The 23,234-nt window shown below is 42.1% G+C and overlaps 1 protein-coding gene across 1 annotated transcript; it reads right to left on the bottom strand.

The window, feature by feature from the left end:
• Positions 1-8,225: 8,225 nt before the first annotated feature.
• On the bottom strand, positions 8,226-11,105 carry cited4b (Cbp/p300-interacting transactivator, with Glu/Asp-rich carboxy-terminal domain, 4b). The gene is made up of 2 exons (XM_080500864.1): positions 10,932-11,105; positions 8,226-9,897 (listed from the first exon to the last, which is right to left on the bottom strand). The coding sequence occupies exon 2, from the start codon at positions 9,886-9,888 to the stop codon at positions 9,040-9,042; it is 849 nt and encodes a 282-aa protein (XP_080356990.1). The 5' UTR covers positions 9,889-9,897; positions 10,932-11,105; the 3' UTR covers positions 8,226-9,039.
• Positions 11,106-23,234: the final 12,129 nt, after the last annotated feature.

The raw sequence follows: 23,234 nt of genomic DNA, 5'->3' as shown, positions 1-23,234 counted from the left end.
TACAAAATTAGTCAGATCTAAGACTGCAAGCTGCTCAGCCCCTGGAGCAGTCAAGCCCCATCAAACTGTAACAACACTGTTGGTTTGGGGGTCTTTCGTCGGTGCCAAACGTGCGTGTTTGTGCTGTGGCCAAATATCTCCATCTTTGATGTATGCATCTGGCACACATAATTCCATATTATGCCTATATGGTATTTATTGGAGAGCAAATACTTTTTTTTTTCTCTCCCTGGCACACCTCCAGTGCTGGTCATATTTGTTAAATGACTGTCTGCTTGTACACACATGCACTTTAACACCGGCTCCCTGCATGACGCCTGTAAATCCTCTGACAATACATTGCGGGGCGGGGGGGGGGGGGGGGGGGGGGGTGTCTTACATTGATCTTTGTATCAAACAGCCTGTTTTTGTGGTAAAATTGCTGTGAAGGCCAGTCATTGAAATATACATCACTTTTCATCTGAAGCTTTGTCTGTATGGCACATTGTCAGGAATCTAAAATACCTTATCACACACACCGGAAGCTGCCATGCAAGGTGCTGGATCTCTATTGGGAGCAATATGACACATAGACACGATGAGATGGGAAATCAAACCAGAAATTTGGAAGACAATCTGCACTTGCTTTTTCTCATAATAATTTATAGTTAAATAATTTTGACATTTTACTATATTAATGTCAATGACTTTGTGATAACACACACAAGACTTCAGATAAAAATCTCAGTTTCATCTACCCAAGTAGATATCATAGTGTAAAAAGGCATTGCCTTGACCTCCAGAGTTTTCTTTCCTCTGCAACCCATCAATGCCCAAAACACACTTCCTCCCTCACCACTGATCTGTAAAACTGCGATGATTTATTGAAATCATGTGGAGATCTTTTAAATTCCCTGTCAGGCTTTAGAAAGTGGTTGCTTGTTTAAAAATGTTGACATACTCTTATTTTCTTTGAGATGTGTTAATTCTTTCTCTCTTGACTTTAACAAACAAGGGAATTACCATGAAGCAAAGCCCATTCATGAATGGAGGGGATGACTTTAAAGATAATCTCGCATGATTATGCCCGCCAACTGTTTGCTGTTTCTGGTAAATACAAGTGTCACTGTTTGTGTCACGTACATGACTGGAATATTGGGCATGGAGTAGGTGGGGCGGGGGTGGGGGGTGGCAAAATAACCTCCACTAAAGCAACTCAGCAGAGATAGAGCTAACCACATCCTTCCAGAGAAAACAGGAAAGCACACCACTTATGGTCGAAAACAGTGACCGAACCCACTCTGGTGAGTGACATGAGTGTGTGTGTGTGTGTGTGTGTGTGTGTGTGTGTGTGTGTGTGTGTGTGTGTGTGTGTGTGTGTGTGTGTGTGTGTGTGCATATGACACACACAATCTGTGCTGTGTTGGGAGTGTTGTGCTCGGGCACATGTGACAAGCTCAGAGCTCGTGGCTGATGCCCGTGCTTGTTGATGTGTAATAGTAGCCAATGTGTTGTGCATGAAGCCAGCCGCTATTTATAGAAATAACAACTCTTTGTGTGCTGCATATTGTGCTTGTGAAGGTTGTGAAGTCAGTTTTCACTTCAGCTCCCAACACCACACTGGCATTTGTATCGAGCGTCTTTGTTGTTGTGCCGATAAAGACAGTGGACGCAGGTCTTTTCATATTACATCGGTGGAAGAATTGGCTGAGTCCTTGGTAAGACATGCAACCGTGTTCGAGTAATCAAGCCAATGAAATGAAGTCTTTCTTCTGCGCGAGGCTCCTTGTGCCACCACTGTCACAGTAAACAGCATTTAAAACTGCTAGACAGTTTCACTATGCATGAGAGGAAGTTTTGTGGCCTTGCACATCACTCATAGCTGTGACTAAAAGAAACGACTTTTTCCTCAGGTCTTTGCTTAAGGTGTCATGTTATGTCACAGAAGTCCCTTCTTCTCTGCAAAATAAGCCGGGTGACTTACACTGACAACAATAACAGGCACTGTGGAAGGAAACACAAAAATAACCATTTGATACCTGAATTCCCATAAAGATATGGAGCATTCAGCTTGTAGTTCAACATACAACTTTCAATACTAATATAAATACAAGCATTGGGATAAAAGAGAAACTAGATCAATCCACCAGAGATGGCTTATACGTATTACATTTAAAAACAACTGCATCCAGATGTAGTTTTGAAAATGGTTTTCAGTTATTCAATATATTTGGTAAATGTTGCATTTCTTATTCTGTTTCTCAAAGATTAATAATTCATTGATGAATATTGAGAACGGTGCCCAAAAAAAGTGTTTTTGTTTTGAGTTGCATGTCAATCTGGTGTTTGCATGTTCCACCTTTTGGGGTTTTCTGTTGGTACTCCCACACAAACACACAGATGATACAAACTGGTGATGCAAATTTGCTTTTTGGTATGACTGTAAGTGTTTGAATGGATAGATGGATGGGTACTTGCACACTCTTTAAATATCCTTCTCTGACAATCCTGGATAAAACATTTTTAAATGTCCCACTATTTTGATGAGAGCTCTTTATATGATTACAAATCTTTTTACAACAAACTTATTTTTTGGTCAAATTCTGCACACATTTAGAGCATAGATAATGAAATTCAGAGTGCGGAGAACAACCTCCTGTGTATTAGTTAACAAAGTAGGACAGGAAATAAGGAGGAAGCAGTGTATACAAGTGGCAGAGTCGATGGGTTCATAAGAAAGTCCCTGAATCTTAGACATTTACATCAACTCTGTGCAAACGTTTCACATCAGCCATGAAACAGAGAGAACAGCTTGAAACTGAGTCCAGCTTTAGTTATCTAATAATTAACTTTAGCTGTCTTTTACACTGCCGCCGATTTTATAATGCAAATGAAACTAAAAAGAGGATTTACTGAGTGCTACACAACATCATTAGACCTTAATGTGAGTGCCTGGTCACATATTTGAGAGTTTATATAACCGGCTTATGAGGGATGAAAGAGAGAATGTGTTCACACCCCACAAGTATTTCATAAAGCAAAACTGAAACCTAAAATGACATTACTCTAACACTCATATTTCTTCACTGAGAGTCAGTATCTATAAAAACCTTTGTTTTGACCAGCTTGATGCCATCAAACCCATCCTAACAGCCTCTTCCTGTACAGATGGAGCGGATCATCTATAGGAAAGATTCCCCTGTGAGGAAAATGTTGGTCACACGACAGCGTGGGCATTATCTAGCCATGAGTGTAATAAATGCACGGATCACACGGATCTCCCAGAATACGCAGAACCACAAAGATCCAACAAAAATATGAGTGGAAGCACTAATGCAATGCTCTATTGATTTCACATCAACAATCAAAACATGAATGTTGCTTTCTTCTTGGAATCAAACACACTGATGTTGCATTATGGGGTGATTTCACGCGCAGGATAACACTTGACAAGTCCTACAAGTGCTGCTCTGTTGTAGTAATTCCACCCCCCAGCCTATAGCCTGTTACTCGGTCTTTGGTAGCATGTGCTTGCCACTGTCACCAGATTAGCACGCAGGCTTAAAGCCCAGCTTACAAAGACACTGTGTACAGTACAGAGAGTGCGCTAAAACTGTTCCCCTTTCTTCTAAACCTAACCTGCGAGGCTGTGACTTTCCTGGGCTGGCCCACATAATTTCGCAGCTGACGTTAAACAGGTCAAATAAAATTGCACTTGCAGAAAAGTGAACACAATAGTGCGAACTCCTTCATTGTATGAACAACCCGCTGATAATGGTTTGCGAAAAATAACACCTTTGTGAAGCTGAACCCAGTCCACAGTGTTGCTCTTGTTTAACTGAGAGGCAGAAATAATATGCATCCCAAAATGGAATATTTTCGGTGAGAAGGTGATAATATTTGCATGATTTGTGTTAGGATTGCCGTTTCTTGGTAAGCTTCGTGTATATCCTTCACACTTTTCAAAAACAATCCAGCTTTAAATATAATTTAAAGCTGATTTTCATGGCTGAATGTGCTTGGATGTCGAGGTGTGATGCATACACTAAAAACAAACACACAAAACAGCCATGTGGCACCGCTGGGTGCATGCTGGCACCGGGGTTAACTTTCCTGTTGCTTTGGTGAAGCTGCATCCCAGCTCGGTTTGGGTCAACTGTGTAAATCACACAACCCTTAAATATTTACCACCTTTAGACATTGTTGGGACACCTTGATGTGTTTGAGCTGGCTCGACGGAGAAGTGTCAGCTGTGTGCAGGAAAATAAATTATTTACACCCCCCCCCCCCCCCCCCCACCCCCGACTTCAAAGAGCTGGCAAGCCATTCAAGCCCAGATTTGGGGAGGGGGGCCAGAGGAGGAGCTGCCAGTCACTAGGCAACCTGCGTGTCACCTGCCCTGACATGCCAGAATCAGCTACTTGCCTCCGGAGAGACTGCCTGCGCAAGGTACACACGGCTACATTTAAGAGCCTCTTCAGCAGGATTCATATGGAAAACTCAACAAGTGCTGAGACACAGCTAAACTATGTGGCTCCAGGAAAGACAGCGTGATGCGATTATATTGCTTTTCCCTCATGTGGCAATGAGGAAGGGCTTTGTCATAAGATGCAGAGCTTTACTGTGCCGCAACTGATGCCCGTTGCATTACAATGTTTGAAAATAAAAAAATTTCCACTTTTTTGAGGTCAAGCAACTTCTGAGGGAGGGAGCGGCGGTGTCCAATAAGACTGCATGTCGAGGAGGAGACACAAGGTGATCGTTCAGCTAGAAAATCAGGAAGTACAGCTTGAGCAACATGTCCAGTGTACGAACTCTGCCCTAAGGGCCATGCTGTGTATTTACCCCCAGCCAACACACACACACACACACACACACACACACACACACACACACACACACACACACACACACACACACACACACACACACACACACACACACACACACACACACACACACACACACACACACACGTGAGGCTAACACAAAGCATGGCAAAACCCTCCAAACTCTTGTTAAGCAGACAAGTTCAAGCATGTGGCCTCCTCATAATCCTCACACCACATACACAAACACACACACTTCCCCTTGATGACAATAAAAAAAAACCCTCATCCTGTCATCTGAGAAATGCAAGTTTACTTTTGAGTTTGTTAGAAACTTTCATCTCTTTGCTTCACAGTCAAAACTGGATTGAAACATAATTCTTAGTTTAGTCAGTAAAAAGAAAAAGAAAAATTAAATTACAGCCCAATTTACATGTTTTGAATGTTACAGCATCATTGGAGCCGCTGTAATCTACCAGCGCTGCTCGAAGGTGAAGGTGTAAGTATCAAATTGACCAGGGATGAGATATAAACCCTTTATCTTCCCCTGGCTCCACACTGATATCGAGGTATCCCTGCTCGCCTGTTTGATCAGGTTGTGTGCGGATGCGGTGTGTGAGCGTGCGTGTGAAGGCCTGGCCATGCGTGACAACAGTAAATGACCACCTAGCTGTCACTGGTGCTCGGGACAGAGATTAACATGAGCTCAGGCTTGGCACCAGCGGCATCAGAGCTTGAAAAGACAAAAAACTACACAGAAGACATATATAGAACTCACATTAAAGATTGCATTTGAATCATAGAAGCAATGTGGGAAACCCCAGCGAGAAACACCCCAGATAACAAAAAAAAACCCTCCACCTAATTTCTAATTGTAAATTCAGGAGATCCTTTCTCCTTTTAAAAAAAAAAAAATTCCTCTCATGTCTTTTTCGCTTTGTCTGCATGCCGGCCGATCAGAATGAGACTTTTACTCTCCGACTTGAATTGAGAAAAGCATCAATCTGCCACAGGAAGACACGGTGTTGGTGAGCAGTTTCTGTGGGTGGGCTGAAAACGACAACGCACGAAAAACAGAAGTAACTGTAACCGTCTCAAGAGTGTCCCACCCTGCTTAGCCTGCGTCTAGACTAGCCTCCGTGAGGCAGGCGGCAGTCATAACAAAGGATTGGGAGAGCAAACAGGGCCTGTTTGACGTAGTCGGCCATTTGTCTACGGAGTTACAATCAAGCAACCCCCCCCCCCCCCCCTAAAAAAAAAAAAAAACACCTCTGCATTTAATTGGGGCAAAACAAGGAGCTCACAGTGGAGCGTGCAATTATGAGATATATGAGGAGACAGAGTTCTGACGGCGTGCCAGCATGCCCCACACCAGAAGACCATCTCAACAGATTGGCACCGGGCAAAGGACCTGCAACCGTTACTGAGCATTGTGCCAAGGCTGCTGGCCTACTTAAAGGCCATTCTCTTGTCACTGTCAAGCAAAGAAAATCTACACACAAGCACTCTTCTGTTATCTAAGGGGGGGGGAAAAAAAACCAACTAAAACATAGGAGTTGTTTCAGTTTGGATCATCAATGACAATATCTCAAATCGTTTTAACAAAATCAGACATCTAAGTTTTACACTTCTCACATTTCCTCCTGATCCATCCACATGAACAGTTAATGAAAATAACAGAAGCCACCACCAAATCGTTGTGCAACACAACTGAAAGACGTGCCGCTTGTGGCAGGTTCTTAGTATATGTGTCAATATTAACAGCCCCATTTACTTCTGCTATGAACTCCTCATTCACTAGTCAACTACACAGACACTGTTGAGTTCCAAACGTTTGATTTGGTAAAACATCATACGCTCAGTTAACGCACCAGACTTTTACTTTAAGCCTGAAACTGCTAAAAGACAAATGTCAATACATTTGATCAAAAGTTTATGTGAACTCAGTCACAATAGGGGGCAAAGTGTAGCAACCTGTGTGGCAAATAACACACTACGCTGTAGAAGACGAAGCAGAATAGTGCGCGAGCTGTGTAAACATTAGCTTATAACTTCTTTAAGAAATAAAACGAGTTAATTTACCCTAATTTAAAGCCATTTCTAAACTATAGATGAGCTGTGTGATTTGTCAAACATACACTCAACACATAAATAATGGCACATAATAGTTTGTATGTTTACTAAAAACAAAAATGAAACATCTTTAAAATACTATTAGGCTGCAAAACATTCCCTTTCAAAACATTTTAATTAGTGCTCTTTAAAAGGGTTCAGAGCAAAGCTGACAAAAAAAGAATTAAATTGAGCAATCAGCTCACTCTATTTTTACAACGGCGCTCTCATTTCCCCAATTGTTACTCACGGCGTGGCTGAGGCTGCTTTTGTTGACAATGTGAAAAGCTAACCGTGGTGATGACATTCCCAACATGACCTCGATCAAGCATTTTGCACAGCCTGGAGGCAACGCAACAATTTAACAAACCCAGCCACCGCAGAGAATCTCTTTACCCTCATTTTGTAATGAATGCAATTATATTAGGAAAATTGTTTTACTCCTCCGACTGGCTGTGGTACCGAGCGGAGAGGGGCTGTTTGGAAGTTGCACAAGTCATTTACTCAGTTACAGCTTACAGTCAACAGACTGTTTGACCATCCTCTTGTGCGAGCGGGGCAAAGGCAGCACAGGCCTCTCGAATTCAATTTACAGGCTGTAACTCGACCAAACCGCCACGTGAAAGTAAATGTTTTGGGTCATTTTCACTTCCCACTTCGCCACTACACAAAGTGCTGAAGAGAAGCCACTTGTTTGTTGTTGTTTTGTTTTTGTTTTTTAAATGTATTGTAGGTGCAGTCATTTATGAGGAATTATTTTGTCATACGAAAATCTCTCCAACACCTATAATGTCATTATCGTGGCATATGCAGAGATGATCACCAAGAAAAGGAAATGTAAAACCGAGAATCCAATTTGGATATCAGTTCCCAAGATGTCAGATCAGACGCACGCTGACATATTATACAGCTCTTTTGGCAACCAGCAGATAAATGTAATTATTAGCAAATGTCAATCATGTTTTTAACCAGACTCAGGTTTTCGGCAGTAAAATTAAAGCAAACAGAAGCCTGGGTAGATATGCATGGTAGATATCCCGTCTCCAAAAAGCATAAATATTGCAGCTCCTGAAACATTTCCATCCCAGACCTGATCTGAGGTTTCCCTCTCCACTGGCAGGTTAACCCAAGCACTTAGCTTGCTCCCCGCTGCCTGGGGGAAGAGCTATGCAATGAATGGAAAAGCAGGCCACACATCTATCCAGGCCATTTTTATTGATCCTCAAAACCCCCCTTTCACAAAGACCATCCCCCCATCTTGACCACAAAAAAAAAAAAAAAAAAAAAAAAAAAAAAAATGGGGACAATATAAACAACCAATAAATAAGAATCTGCGTGATTAAGGCGGTTCTACATCTCCAATAGAACACAACAGTGTGGACATGTTGGAGTTATACAGCTTCATACAGTACAAGCAGTAGGTTTTCAAGAACAGCACATCTAAAAAAAAAGGCAGCACTTTGCCAAAAGTGAACCATTTTTCTTAAAAGTCTGGATGATACTCCCATTCACATGAGACAACTTTGTAATAGAAAACCCTGACTCCTATAAGATGATGATGTCACCGGAGCTCAGGTTACTACCATGTCAAACAGAATGAGAAAAAAAATAATTAAAAAATAAAAGCCATGAGCAGAGAACAAATGATTTTCTTGTAACCTATTCTCAGTAAAAGATGATTAAAACCATTTGGGTCTCAAAAACAAAAATGGTTGTTGCTCTTTATATCAGCTTTCTCAGGTAGGAATAAATAAATACACCTTTTTACTGGTAAACTGACGTGGAGTCCAGACTTAGAGGCTACATAGTGTCATAGCATTGTTCAGAGTGGCTTTTATGAATTTCAGCATGTCTTTATTACATTCATGTCCAGGAAATAGGAGAGGTGGAACTCGGCCTTGGAGCTAGCCACCGTCTAGCCACTTGCACACCTGAAACTCTGAGCGCTCACTGTGGACATCCAGAGTTCTCTTGTGCGCACCCCGCAACCTGGGTGTCGTCCTGCAGCCGGGTGCTCACAAAACACAAATGTGAAGAGATGGGCTCTCTTCCTCCCTCCTGGACAATCCTCGTCTCCGTATCCGTCTCCATATTGTGCCCCTTTGCAAGTAAGGTCCTCTCAGCAGCTTACAGTGCTGGGTTGCTGTTTGCTGACAAAGTCTGATATGAAGTCAAACTCATTTTGGCCCAGGAAGAGTTCGGGCAGCTCCTGGACCCGGTCCAAGCCCAGCTCCATGACCAGCGAGGTCAGGACATCCTCGTCAATCATATCCGCATCCATGCCGTTAAGGGCCAGCGCCGGTCCGGCCATGTGCTGCATGTTCGCCAGCTGTGCCGGGTTCATGCGGTACTGTGCCGTGGGCCCCATGTGGTTCCCACCCATCGGACCCAGCGGGTGTCCATGGTACTGGGTGTTAAGTTTCTGCAGCTGCATGCTAGCCATGAGCTGCTGGGATGTTAAGCCTCCATTCATGAACTGTTGTTGCTGTTGCTGCTGCTGCTGTTGCTGCTGCTGCTGCTGCTGTTGTTGCTGTTGCTGTTGCTGCTGCTGCTGCGGGTGCTGCTGTTGTTGCTGCTGCTGCTGCTGCGGGTGCTGGACTTGTTGCTGGTGCTGCTGTGGATGCATGTGATGCTGCTGCTGCTGCTGAGGGTGATGCTGTTGCTGCTGGGGCTGCCCATTATACATCATATTACCAGAGGTCATCTGGTGATGACCCATCTGGGCCCCGTTCAGCTGTCCATTCATGGGCCCGCCCACCATGGCTTGCCGCTGCCTCATGGCCGTCTCCATGTTGGCCTGGGCGCCGCCATAGTGCATCATCTGGCCATTGGGCATTGCCCTCATGCCCTGCTGGTTGGCATGCTGTTGGTGACCCGCCTGCAGGCCGCCATTCATGCCCATCCTGTAACCGTGGAGACTGGCGCCTGCTGAGTTGTGATTCATGGGCATCATCAGATGATCTGCCATGCCTCCTGTCTACAGGCAGAGAGGAGATACTGTTAGGACAATGTAAAGGGGGCAGACAAGGTGTTGGTAAGCACAGACAATTTGTTGCCACTGGCACCGCATGCACACATTTATTAGAATCCAACAAGGCCACCATCACACCATGAAGATCATGTGTTTTATGTTATATGCAAGTATGACTTTTTCCAAATAGCCGTCATCAAACCAAAATGTGATTTACTGTCAACCTACTTCTTTCACGGGGGATCACACTCATTGAAGAGAAACAAAGATACATGTTTCCCTTTAATGTCACAAACCCACCTCAAGTTAAACCACTGAAAATGCTTCCGGTGGGAAAAAAAAAAAAAAGATCTGCAAGGTTGTTTTTTGCCAATAGGGGAATGGTGAAAACCATCCTGGTGTGTCAAGTCTCCCTAAAAACCTTCCTTGTCTTTGTGCCAAGGAATGGACGCCCAGGTTGAAATTACAGGTTAACATACATTGTTTGGGTACGTTTTTTCCCCCCTTCTCCCCCTTCCTGCTGGATAATACAAGCACGATCATAATCGAGAAAACAAGCGAGAAAAAAATAATAATAAATGAGTGCATCGCGTAAATGCGCCAGTTAAATCCCATTTATGTTGCATGACAAGCTGAGAGCAGAAAAGATGTTACATTTTACGCACGTAAGGTTGCAACAAAGAACACTGACATCATGCAACATCTTCCACCAACAGCTGAATCACCACAAATCCAACAAGGCGTACAAAAAAAATTACTAATCACACACTGGTTTCGTGTTCCTCCCCCCCCCCTCCCAACCCTCCGATCACATTATGTGCTTAAATGTTTGTACGCGATGGTTTCCCTCCTGCGCTGATGCGTAATAATATCCATTTTGTAAATCTCCACTTTGAAACAAGGGAATGCAAACAATGGAGCGGCGGCAGCAGCAGCAGCAGCAGACCACCGCGGACCAAAAAAAAAAAAAAAAAGAAACAACCCTCACATTCTCCTACAAATAAACCAGATACAAAAATAAATTTAAAAAAATCACTTACCCGTATCCGCTCCGTTTTCACAAAGTTGCGCGACTTTGGCTCGTCTCCGTGTCTTTTTTTTCTTCTTCTTCTTCTTTAATTTCCTGCGCACGGTGGAATCCTCGGGATTATTCCACGGGGTTACGCTTCATGCTCAAGCAGGGGGACGGTGTGCACAAAAGACTGCCGCATCAGATCTTGAAACGACTGCCTATTTTCTGGGTCAACTCAGGGATTATGTACATCTAAAAAGCTCAGAGGAAGGCAGTCGCTGAGAGGTGGAGCCTCGGTCCTGCCTCTTCTTTGTTCCTATTGGCCCTACTTAATATAATTGTGCATGGGCGTAGAAAAAAAAAAGAAAGAAAAAAAAAAAGAGGGCTGTTGGAGAGTTGTGACACAGTAGCCAATTTAAATACCCTCCTCCCCACTGTTTCTGTTTGAAAGATTATTTAGACATCTTGTTTGTCTTACTAACCGCTGCTCCTGTGTTTGTACAAAGGATAGATAGATAGATAGATAGATAGATAGATAGATAGATAGATAGATAGATAGATAGATAGATAGATAGATAGATAGATAGATAGATCACCAACCTTTTATTTAAAAAAAAGATGGATGTGCTGAAAAGCTTAGTTTTCAAAAAGAAAATCTGTTTGATATGGGATTTTGTGGCTTATTTATTCTTTTGATTTAAAGAGAAAACTGCCACTTCACAATTGACTGTGAATTTTTATTTATTTCTTTTGATCTGCAACTTTGTAGCCAATACATTTAGTTGTTTACCAAAGAACAGTCTTCACTAATGAAACATATGTAAATTCTAATGTTGGCAATGCAATATACAAGTAGTTGTTTTGGAAGTCTTTTAGTCTTGTATACTTTTAATTGTACCTAGTTACATACTTCAGGATACTTTAGTTTTCCTCCTCAAATAAACAGGCCCACCTCCGGTTACTGATTTGAGGTATTTGTACTTTTGTAAGTATTTGAGCAAATATGCAATTTCACTCATAAGCATGTCTAATTTCCTCAATGCAATTGACTACTTTACTTTTGAAATCATAAGTTGCTTCTACTGACATCTACAAGTTGAATTTTGTATTTAAACCTTATGATTGGCAACTTTGTCATTAATGTTTAATATATCTACATTCATTTACAACACAAAATTGACAATGCAAAATAACATCCAATAGTAAATAACTAATGGTTTAGCATATTGGTGCTTTGTGTTTGAACATGTTTTAAGCAATGTAGCATCAGTTGTATTTGTACAAACTTTCAGCAGGCTTTCTACGGCTAAGTCTGAATTACCATTGTGTAATTTCATATACTTTATTTACAAAATATGCTGCAACCATAAACTGATTGCAATCCAATTTCAAACAGAAATAACTCATAATGTGAGTAGCGCATTTACTTTAATCAAATATTACAAATAAAACAACAGCTATACTCAAGTCAAATGTTCAGTAAATTTTTTTGTTATTAACTTGTCTGCATCTAATCTTTAAACTGTGATTATAGTCAGTGTTTTTGCCTTGATACACGTCATCTCCTGGATCTCTGAGATGCCTGTTGGTGTACGTGACGTTCGTGTGTGTGTGTTCGTGTGTGTGTGTGTGTGTGTGTGTGTGTGTGTGTGTGTGTGTGTGTGTGTGTGTGTGTGTGTGTGTGTGTGTGTGTGTGTGTGTGTGTGTGTGTGTGTGTGTGTGTGGGGCAGTGGAGGCAGGGCAGAGGAATGTGGCCGCGTGCTATTCTCAGGCTGCAGCAGCAGTGTAACTACTGCTGTGCATTCTGACTGCTTTCACCTCGTTGAAATGATTACGTGACATAAGGGATGTAGGCACGCATGCATTGTTTGTGTGGCTGTATGTTTGTGTGCGTATGGATGAATGCACACAGTTGGGACGCACACATCTCTCAATTGCCTATTTTCAGGACAACCTCTTGCCGGCAATTGCAACTAAATGGAGGCACTTCAGGGGAACGAGCTAATCTATTGTCCGGGGAACTTGTCTATAAATGGGCAACCTCTGGCAGCCATTTGTCATTGTTTGACATTGTCCAGCAACTTTGAGCTAATGATGAAGAGCCACTCCTAGGTGTGTATGCTTCCACAGAAAGTCACCCAGCCAGTCAGTCCAAACAAATCACACAATCAGTGCAGGTTTGTGCTGTGTGATGGACACAAGTTCATATCAATGCTACGGGTGTGACAATATAAAGAAAACTGTTTAAATGCACTGAAAATGTTCCTTTTTGTTTTTAAATCCCAGGGCTAAAATCTCCTAATGGTGTCATTTGCCTTAGAGAGCATAGACAATGTGGGCAATCTTTCTGGAGCTCACCAATCACAATCACTGCATCAAACGTATTTGCATGAAATCCCAATCAACCATGATTGTGGTTGAAGATGTGCATTGTAATTATGTGACCACCACAGCTTACGTTGCTGTAATTAGATGGAAGGTTTGCAGCAGCCTTCCCCTTTCAATGTTGTTGTTTTTGCTGGTATATTACTTGTATTTTACAGATTTCGTCTCGGCTGTGGTTGTGCTCTGCAGTTCAAGGGGAGGAGCCGCAACACACCTTGGCTTCAGCAACATATTGATCCAAATGCTTGTGTGTTCATTTGTGACAGCATCTCGGTGAGAAAGTGCAATAGAGCATTTATGTGGATGTATGTATACAGCAGGGGCAATAAGCTTTAAGTGCTTGCACATGATTCAGATCAGTTCACAGAGAGTACCTTTTCAGATATTTAAGTGTACGTCACACTGTTGCAGACCGCAGACAACCACAGTTTGTCCCTGTGGTTACTCCTCAATAACACCTCATGATAGCCAGACAGATGTAAATGTGGCCCTACTTTTGGCTCAGGGAGTACATTGATAGCATCTATCACTGTATTTCTCAGATTGTTTTTCTTTTTTTTCCACTATATTGCAATGATTTATAGTGTGGTAACAGTTGTGAAGTATTGAATTACTTACAGCTCCAACAGTACCAGCAGAGCCTCCATCATAATTGGTTTAGGTGTTAAAAAGAAACAGAACAAGAAGAGTCAATAAAGAATACTGAGGCTTTTTTTTTAGGCAAAAAGTTTATTGTAAATAGGAAAACACTTGGTGTTTCAGGAGATTATCTTATAGGGAAGACATTCAGTTGCATTTCATTTTCTCAGAAAATAGCCAACAATTGCAACTTTGTTTGAACTTTACAGTGAAACCAATAATTGTATTCTCAGAAGACTGAGCACAACCTCGCCTTATCTATTCCAGCTTTGTTGTGGCAGTTGACCTAAGCCCCTTTCAGACATGCACCACTTTTCATTATTAAGTGAGACGGCTTGACTTTCCATAGTGCTTCTGTTCATGAGCGAGTTTCATGAGGCAGACTTCTGTTTTGTCCCATGAATGAAAAAGGACTTATTTTATGGTGTCAGGATATTTTTGTGTTTTCTTGTGGAACAAGTCCACATATTCAAACCTTTAAAGATCAGTTCATTTCTTACAACATTTCTATGGCACTTAAGCACCTCAACAATCCCACACAAGTAAGGAGAGGAGACAGAAGAGAGAACAAACTACATTGGAGGGTTAGAGGGATAGTAGGAGAGAAAACTATACAACAAAGGCAGTGAGCAACAAAGAAATTGACATCAGACAGCAAGCTGATCCACTCACGGCAGACGGGTTTGGGAGCACAAGGCAAAATCTTGTATGATCAGGACTTGACGGAATAAAACTTTGAAACAATTTTTAAATGATATTAAAATGCTTTCTCTGTGGCAGATCAAGATAAGTTGATTCTGTTGTGGAGCTTTTGTCCCTATGTGAGCAAATAAGAACTGAATAAGAGCTCATACTTAACAAGCTCCGACAGTATCTAATATATTAAATAGACATCGTGTTTTTAGCGGCAAATGACATTAAGTGCAGAATTGATGTCAACGTGAATCAGTCGTTTTGCCATAAAGCATTTTGTGCTCGACAAAGCTCCAATGGTAAAGGGGTTTGGAGTCCATCTGTGATGCAGAGTTGGACAGAGCAGAAAATAGACCCCCACCCCCACCCCCCTCGTGCATCAGGTGCTAAATATCGCACCAGTGTACAGCTCTTTCTGTAAATATGCTGTCAGGCCTGAATGAAGCCGCAAAAAAAAAGAAAACATTGATGTAACATTCACAGAATTCTCAATGATGCAAAGCTGTCACTTACTAGCATGAGTAGGATGGGTGTTTTACATATTCTGTGTGTTTAAAGAGGCTTTGCTTTGTTTTGCCTAGAGGCTCTCAGTAGGACATTTCCATTGTTTAAAATGAAAATTCTGTTGATGTTATTAATAGGCCAATCTCAGAATACACAACCCGAACACGACCTTCCGGTCAGATTATTAAAAACAGAAGAGGCCAGTTTTAATTTCTTATTGACCTTTATGGGTGCTTCTGCTTTTTAGGCAAATTGTCCGACTAACATTAATTGGTGATCGATTGGTTTACTTTACCCATGTTTCTTCTTAAATTCTATAAGGAAACGAAATAATGGCAAAAACCTTCTTAAAGAATGTGCAGAAACCGGAAAAAACTATGACAATTGCAGTTTGTAATAATAATAATAACAGTTTGTATTTGATCATTCTGCTTATAAGATGAGCTGCTGTGTTCAAAATGTGAAGGAAGCATGAAGTAGAACCTCAGCATTCTTAAATGACTTTGCCCATATCTTGGTTGATGTTAAGTTGAATGAAAACAACTTCAGTGACCTATCGTGAATTCATATGTGATGGAGTGGTATGTGTTAAAGATATCTGGAGTGATCTGGGAGAAACAACCACGAGTCATGAAGGCGAATGCATTATATGCATAGTCTGTGTTATTGTGCTTATAACTATCCTCGTCTATAGTAAACTAGCTTACACCATGTGTGGCACTCTGTCACGTTCGTGCCCATTTTCAGACGTCCAGGCCCCAAGCCCTTAACTTTCTGGAAGAAATAATACAGTCATTCAAAGAAAGAGCACCTTGAATGGCAGAAGAGGAGTAATGTGACTGGGTATAAACAAATAAAAAAGCAGTTTAGACAAACAGGGTCTCTCAGAAGAAAACACGGGCAGAGGCTGACCTACCTGCAGAAAACTCACAATTCACAATTGTATTCTTCAGCATACAATTGCGAGGTCCCGTGTACTACATGGAAGCGTCTTCAAAGGATTCAGGCAATCTGGAGGACAATGCACACAATGAACAAGGGGGAAGGTTAATACTGGATGCTCATGTTCTTTAGCCCCCTCAGGCAGCACAGCAATAACAAGGACTAGACACGAGATGATACTGTAAATGGGAACCAGCACATCAGCTCAAGAACACGTCCAGAAATCACTGTTTGTGACCACAGCTGACTACAATCAAAATGTGATTTTTTTTTTTTTATTATTGGGAGGGGGACTTCATGTCAGGTTTATTGATTAAAAAAAAAGATAATTCACCTTATTATTAGTGCACAGTTTAAAATCCACTTGCTCTGATGGTATGGGATTGAATTAATGCCTCATTCCGGTGCAACTAGTTTACACATGAGGAAAGGTTCCATCAATGTAAAGAGGTTTTAGAACAACAGCTGCTCCCATCCAGATAGTGTGTCTTTCAGAGAATACCTTGCATGTTTTAGCAAGACAATGCCAGAACACACACAGCATCCATGACAAAAGCCAAGCTTTGCAAGAAGAAGAATGAATGTTATATCAAACAGGACTGAAGACGGCGAATTTACAGACTGTTGTTATAGATAGCGGGGGAGGCAACACAATTGTAAATACAGTCCAGTACAAACTGTTAAGGTGTTGCTGCCATACAGATTCAAATAGCATTTTGTCATGAAATAGTCAATACAACATTTAAAATGCAGTTTATATCCTGTTGTAAATACTTTTTCTGCATTCATAGTGAGGCTCAGGATTGCAAACTAAAAGAGCTGTCACTTCCTTGAAAACAAAATAAAAAGACTTTCCAGCTGATCACAAAATTGCAAGTCTAAAAAAGAGTGGATGCAGCAATTCAAGTAATTCATCATAACCTGATACACATATGTACGAGGCATTGGAAGGACAAAGAAAAAAAAATCCACGTGCTTAAAAACACTGTTTATACTAGCATGTCACATGGCACACAGTCATATTGAAAAGGAAACTCGGGATCTGCCGTGAGTTTACCCTCAGGATACTGACCTAAAGGGAGTGGGTCTTTTATTACTTCCGCTTTGCATCGCTGAAAACAATTGGGAGGCACTAGAAGTGCTGTGTCTGCAACAATCCAAACCTCTGCTCCAATAAAGTATTAGACCACTGATCAGGCTTTGATAATACATAAGCAGGCAATTGTTTTGCAGTTGTACTTGTCAATTTAGTAAATATCGTCTACTTTTGGGTGGAAATCTCAAGTTAAAATGATACCACTTCCAGCGAATACCCTGGTTTTAGTGTTTTAGACCCTATCCTTACAGAGGCAAAATGTTTTTCAAAGGTTTTACATACATTTGAAACTGCATTAAGAATTGTGTTTCGCCAGAGGAAATGCTGAAAACGTCACATTTATGGCCAGTATTGGGACTGTTACGTGGCCAAAGAAAAACACCATAAACAGAGAAGAAGACATGAACACAGGGAACTTAGAACACAAGATCACTTGGGGTCTGAGAACTTGTGGTGAAAGAGGAGGAGAGATTTTGTTGTAAAAAAAAACATAACAAGCTTAGTAGCTCTCTAACACAAACGCCACCCTGTAATCCGCCATTGTTGTGTTGTTGGCTGGCAGGGATAGCACATGCCCGTTCAGGGAGAAGTGGGGCAATGACATCAGCATTTTAATGTTGTTCAAGTAAAGATGGAGATTCTGAGGGAGAGTTTTTCTCATTTATTGACTCTGAGAGCTGGTTTCAAAAATTGTATGCAGATACATCTGAACCCATTTATGTGGCAATAGAGCTCTAGTTTATTGCAATACTACAAGTGAGAAAACAGTATGGACACGTCACATAAAGAGAAACGCCTACACGATGTGAACATGACTTTTAATAATTATTTTACGCTCACATGTCCTACTGCGATCATCAGCCATTTTTAAGACTAAACTTGCTGCCCTGAATTTATTCTTTGAATAATGACCAAAATTTGGTGAAACCCTCCCACCTCCCCCCTCTCAGGCACCGTTAGCTTTTATTTACTTGCAATGCGTAATTTTTTATTTCACTGTATTAAACTTTTCAATGTGCTTACCTAGTCCAAATCAAAACCAAGGTTTGACAGTTAAGGATGAGTAAGTCCAGATGAGATGGACAGACTGACTGTCGCTACCTTCACACTGTGCCACAGCTATCAACGAGCAGCGTTCACTGAACCAATCACCCCCGTCATCTTTAATCTCTGTCACCATCGACTAATAGCCACTGATCTAAGAGCAGCTGACTCGATCTTACCTACCTGACTAATCCTCGCCGCAGTATCTCTGCGAGTAATGACGGGCAATCTTTGCAATGCACATAGCCTTACGTTTGTCACAGAACTGTGGTTTTATAGACGTCAAGCTATGCGACTGAACACTGCCACATTCTTAAAATAAATTGGCTTCACTTGTTCCAGTGGATTGCTGGTGGTAATTGGAAGACATTCTGCATAGAGGCTACAAGGCGTTGACTCATCCAGTATAAACTCAATGCTCACTGTACTTGTTTTACACCTAAATATTAACAGAACAAGTAGTTGGAGCACTGTAGTCGTGTGGCTTCGTGAAATATAAATATCTCAAGCTAGATATTTCTGCTGCTTCTAATTGTGGTGGATTTAAGCCTTTTAAAGTGTAGTACTCACTAGAGTCTTTCAGGCCAGTAAAAAGAAAGCTAAAACCATAAAATACACTTTTAAAAACATCCCAGAAGTGAGATTTCAAGATATGAAACTACACACATGGATGATGTGTAAAGAGTACAATGTATTAGCCGGATTGATTTGTTCATTTATAGTTTAACTTTGCCACATGCCTAACACAACAGGCCACGCACCTTGCACAAGACAATGTGTCCCAGTATGTACATTTCCCTTGAGATCTGAAACCAAAAGTCAGTTTGCAACTCTCTCGCTGTCTCTCGCTTGGTGTGGGGGAGGGTTGTTATTGTTCTGGTAAATGAGAGAGTCTCTATAAATACTCCCAAGGCTTCCTTCTCATCTCAACCACCAATCAACAGTCGCTGTTCAGCCGAGCAGCTGAGAGAGGGCAATAAGCCTGAGTCAAGGCTAAGGGGGAAGAAGTGGGGGAGGGTCCGACACCAGCCCAGGGTAGGAGAGAGGTGGGTGAGGGACTGTGGAGGGATGGGACGGGGAGAAAGTGCCATGCGTGAGCCGAAGGCCACAAGTGGGTTTGAGTAATGATGAGGGGAAGGTGCACATCTCTAAAGGACGTTTCCACAACTTCTGTATTTGTTCCACGGGTTAAAAGTTAAATGAGGAAACAATTCAACATAATCGAGCATCAAGGGTATCATTAATAACAGTTGGCGAATAGATTTGAATGTGTGCGCCAATCCAATTTTGCCAAGCGACACAATTTGAATTAATATCTCCATAAAGCAGTTTTATAGCCACACTGGAAGGCAGAAGTGTTTAAATCCTTTTCCTAACCAGCGCTTTTCAAGTTAATAGTGCACAATCAGTCTCCCACAGGAGGCATTTGAAGTGTTGTCAATCTTGGTGAAGGTACCATTTGTACACCTGGTAATAGCAGCCTTTCATTGTCAAGGCATTTGCAAATATTTGTATAAGTTTCAGTCTGCAGCCTGTTCAATGTGTTCACAAGCAGTGTACTTATTCCTGTGGCTGGCTGTTGTATGTAATGTGAAAGATTGTCCGCACACATCTACATGACGTTTTATTAGACGTCAAAATGATTTTCTTTGAGAGTGCAGCAGAATGAGCGGCAAGGTGGAGAAGCACAACAAAGCTATTATGCCATTTGTCCTACTAGTGGATGGACTTTTGCTAAAATGGATTATTTGTGACTCTGGGGATCTATTTGGCATGTCAAGAAGGGTTGCTGTGTAAAGGCTCTCTCAGACTGTGATTTTACAAGTCTTATCAGTCTATTCGCTGCTACAATGTGCCACATGGATTTTAAAAACTTGGACAGGACAGTAAGTTTGTGTGCACATTGTTGCTCTTCACTGAATCACTGTGACGACTGCGATAACGTGCTTCGGTGTGAAAGAATAACAATGTTATCCCAAGCGTCATTGATGCACGCCACTGATGCCTGCAGAGGATGAATAAACAAAGCAAAGAGAGAATTGAGCAGCTGTAGCAGCATTTATGTACATGATTGTTATGGAAATGAATGAAAAATATGGTCCTTGTCCAACAATTTACCTCCTTGGAAATATGCTACTACTGTTCGGTGGTGGTGTTCCATTTTCTGCACCTTTTCTATTGGTTGTTAGTAACTGCAGCTCATAGCAGCAGTCTAACTGTGTCACCCACGGCTCACAACCCTCTCTCACTGTGTGAAGTCAGACCACAGATTTAAATCCATGACCAAAGATGTTGCTGCAATTGCTTGTCTTCATCTATCAAGTAGCAAAAAAAAAAATCACACAGTATGTATTCTCCTTTAAGGGCCATTTAGGTGTCTTCCTTTTGGGTAAAGCGGACCGAGACCCTGTTTATATGGGAACAATCTCCTGGAAAATTGTTTGTTTTTCTGTTTTCATTTTAGAAGCAAGAAACCGCTTTAGTTTGCATGCCAGGCCACGAGTTGGTGATGTGTTTGCTGTAAAAAACAACTATATGTGCATGTGGGAAGAAAATAGTATGATGTAAACAATCAGGGCGCTTTAACTGAAATTCTTCATCATATACCATGCAGTATGTAAGAAATGTGTTTCCACTTATGCAGATGATGGTGTAGTAAATGGTGCTAAATGTACACTGTGTGTGAAGAACCACCACAAACATAAATGAGTGAGCAGCAAACACTCGTTATTGCTTGGCAGACAAACCATTGACCAACTGTACTGCACGACAGGAACTTCTTGCATTTTCTTACACGGAGATGTTTCAAAAATGTTGCACACTCAAAGCTATTTTCAAAAAGTGCCATTGTCTCTGTTGCCACGTAAATAAACATCCACAATTTAACAAACGTTTACTCTTTACTTATTTACTGAAATTGCCGGTGTGTACACAAGGGCTAGTGTGTGTGTGTGTGTGTGTGTGTGTGTGTGTGTGTGTGTGTGTGTGTGTGTGTGTGTGTGTGTGTGTGTGTGCGCGCGCATGCATGCTTTAAGATTTTTGTTCAGACTCTCAACAGAATGACTAACGTTCATGTTTCATGGTTTTGTACTTTTTCAGTTTGATTTTAATTGCTTTCTAAGCTGCTTTTTTCTATAAATAGAGTTGTAGAGACCGATATATTGTTCATTCAACACAAAATGTCTCCTTCTATTTTCTGTTCTTCCTGACACAATTGTTTCCATACACTCTTCACACGTCACAATGTTTATTGAGAAGAGAAGCTGTCCAGACAGTTTTCACTGCCATTCTCTACTCCCGCTTGTCTCTGCGGCAGCAGTATTTTCACCTCCAGCCCCAAGTGAGGCCACTTGGAACGGGTATAAACACTTTTCTTGTGGTGAGATAACACGTCACATGACACTACTGAAGCATACAGAGGCCTTGAGTTGTAGGACAGGGGTTATCAAACTTTCTAGTCAAGGAAGCGGAGACCCGGGAAGGAATGTGCTAAGGACCAGCTGAGAATTCCCAGCTTACCAATCATGATAATGCGTGCCCCAGTGATGACTTAATGCAAGCTATGCAAATATGAGTGCCGCTCTCCCTGGTTTCTTGTATCCAGTCTTGGCTCATTACCAAGCAATGTCAGTCATTTGCAGTCAGCACCACTAAACCCAGCGCCTGCATTTCCAGGCAACACTAGTCTCTAGCATTTGCTAGCCTGAGGGATCATTGTTGATACAAACACTAATCATGTCCCCTTCGCTGCACTTCCTGCCTTACAGCTACTGATGACGCTTCCAGTTACCTCCAGGAACATGCACCTACAGCATTGGAGCATGTGTGTGTCTGCATGGAAGAGGAGTGTGGAAACTAAATGGACAACAAGAGCCAGCACAACCTGTCAAACAAGTAGCTATTATGGAAAGAGGGAGTGGGGGAAAGTGGGTGAACAGAGTGATGATGTGAAGAATGACCTATTAATCATTCATTATCTCCCAGCACTGTTAATGAGGTGACGACTCTTAAATAATTAGCAATGTGACTGAAGCATATTTCCATAGCAGTAGCCCGAGGACCTGGAGGGCGCTGGGGACGAGTGGTGAAGGGAATATGGGATGCACCAGGCACAAAAAAGAACAGCCCCCACACCAGCTTAGCAAACAATAACTAGACTGATAGGGGGTTCTGGGAGGCACGGACAGAGTGGTAGCGATCGAGAAGAAGTGTGATAATGAAGCTATGGGCAATATAGTGACAAGAACGAGCCATGAAGGAAATAACACATTAAGATAGTAATGCTTATATGGTTGTTGGCGTAGCAGCTCTCGTTATCTGTCAAATACATTTCAAGAGGTGCAGACCGGGGCCTTCAGGCTTCCCCAACACATAAGTCAACGGGGAACTGTGGCCGGCTAGCACCCCAGCCTGCCATGGGCCTATTCATCTTGCACAAAGCACACAAAAGAGCAGACCATGAGCCACATTCTTGACATCCAACCTCATCACCCCCACTACCCACCCACCCCCGGCCCTAACTCGGCTTGCACCCCTCCCCCAGTGCTTCGTACCAGCCGGGGCAGACAGGAGCAGCTATGCTACCTAACTGGCTGACTGTTGTTTGGGTTTGTTTGGTGGCGGAAGGGGTGTGTGTGGAGGGAAAGGAGGCTGCGGGAGAGAGAGAGAGAGAGAGAGAGAGAGAGAGAGAAAGAGAGAAGAGGGGGGAGGGATGTTTTTCCTCCAGTCAGCTAATTGACTCACAGATGTCAGGAGGAGTCGGGCTTGCGGTGGGGCTGAAGCACCCATTGACACTTTTACCCCCTCTGCAAACAAACACAACGCCCCTCAACGAAGATACACGCAGAGAAATATCGTGTACATGAGTGCACGCTTGCAAGCGCAGGTACCTGTGGCCTCACCGTCTGTTTCTTTAACACACACCTCCTCAGTAAACAGATATGTCTCTGTGTCATGCAGGGGGAATTGAGGGTGGGCTTTGTTCACTCCTCCAAAATAAATCCCAAGGTGTAAATATGACAGTGAGCA

Source organism: Blennius ocellaris, assembly GCF_963422515.1.
Source record: "Blennius ocellaris genome assembly, chromosome: 8".
Lineage (NCBI taxonomy): Eukaryota > Metazoa > Chordata > Actinopteri > Blenniiformes > Blenniidae > Blennius > Blennius ocellaris.
This window is presented reverse-complemented; position numbering and strand designations above follow the sequence as displayed.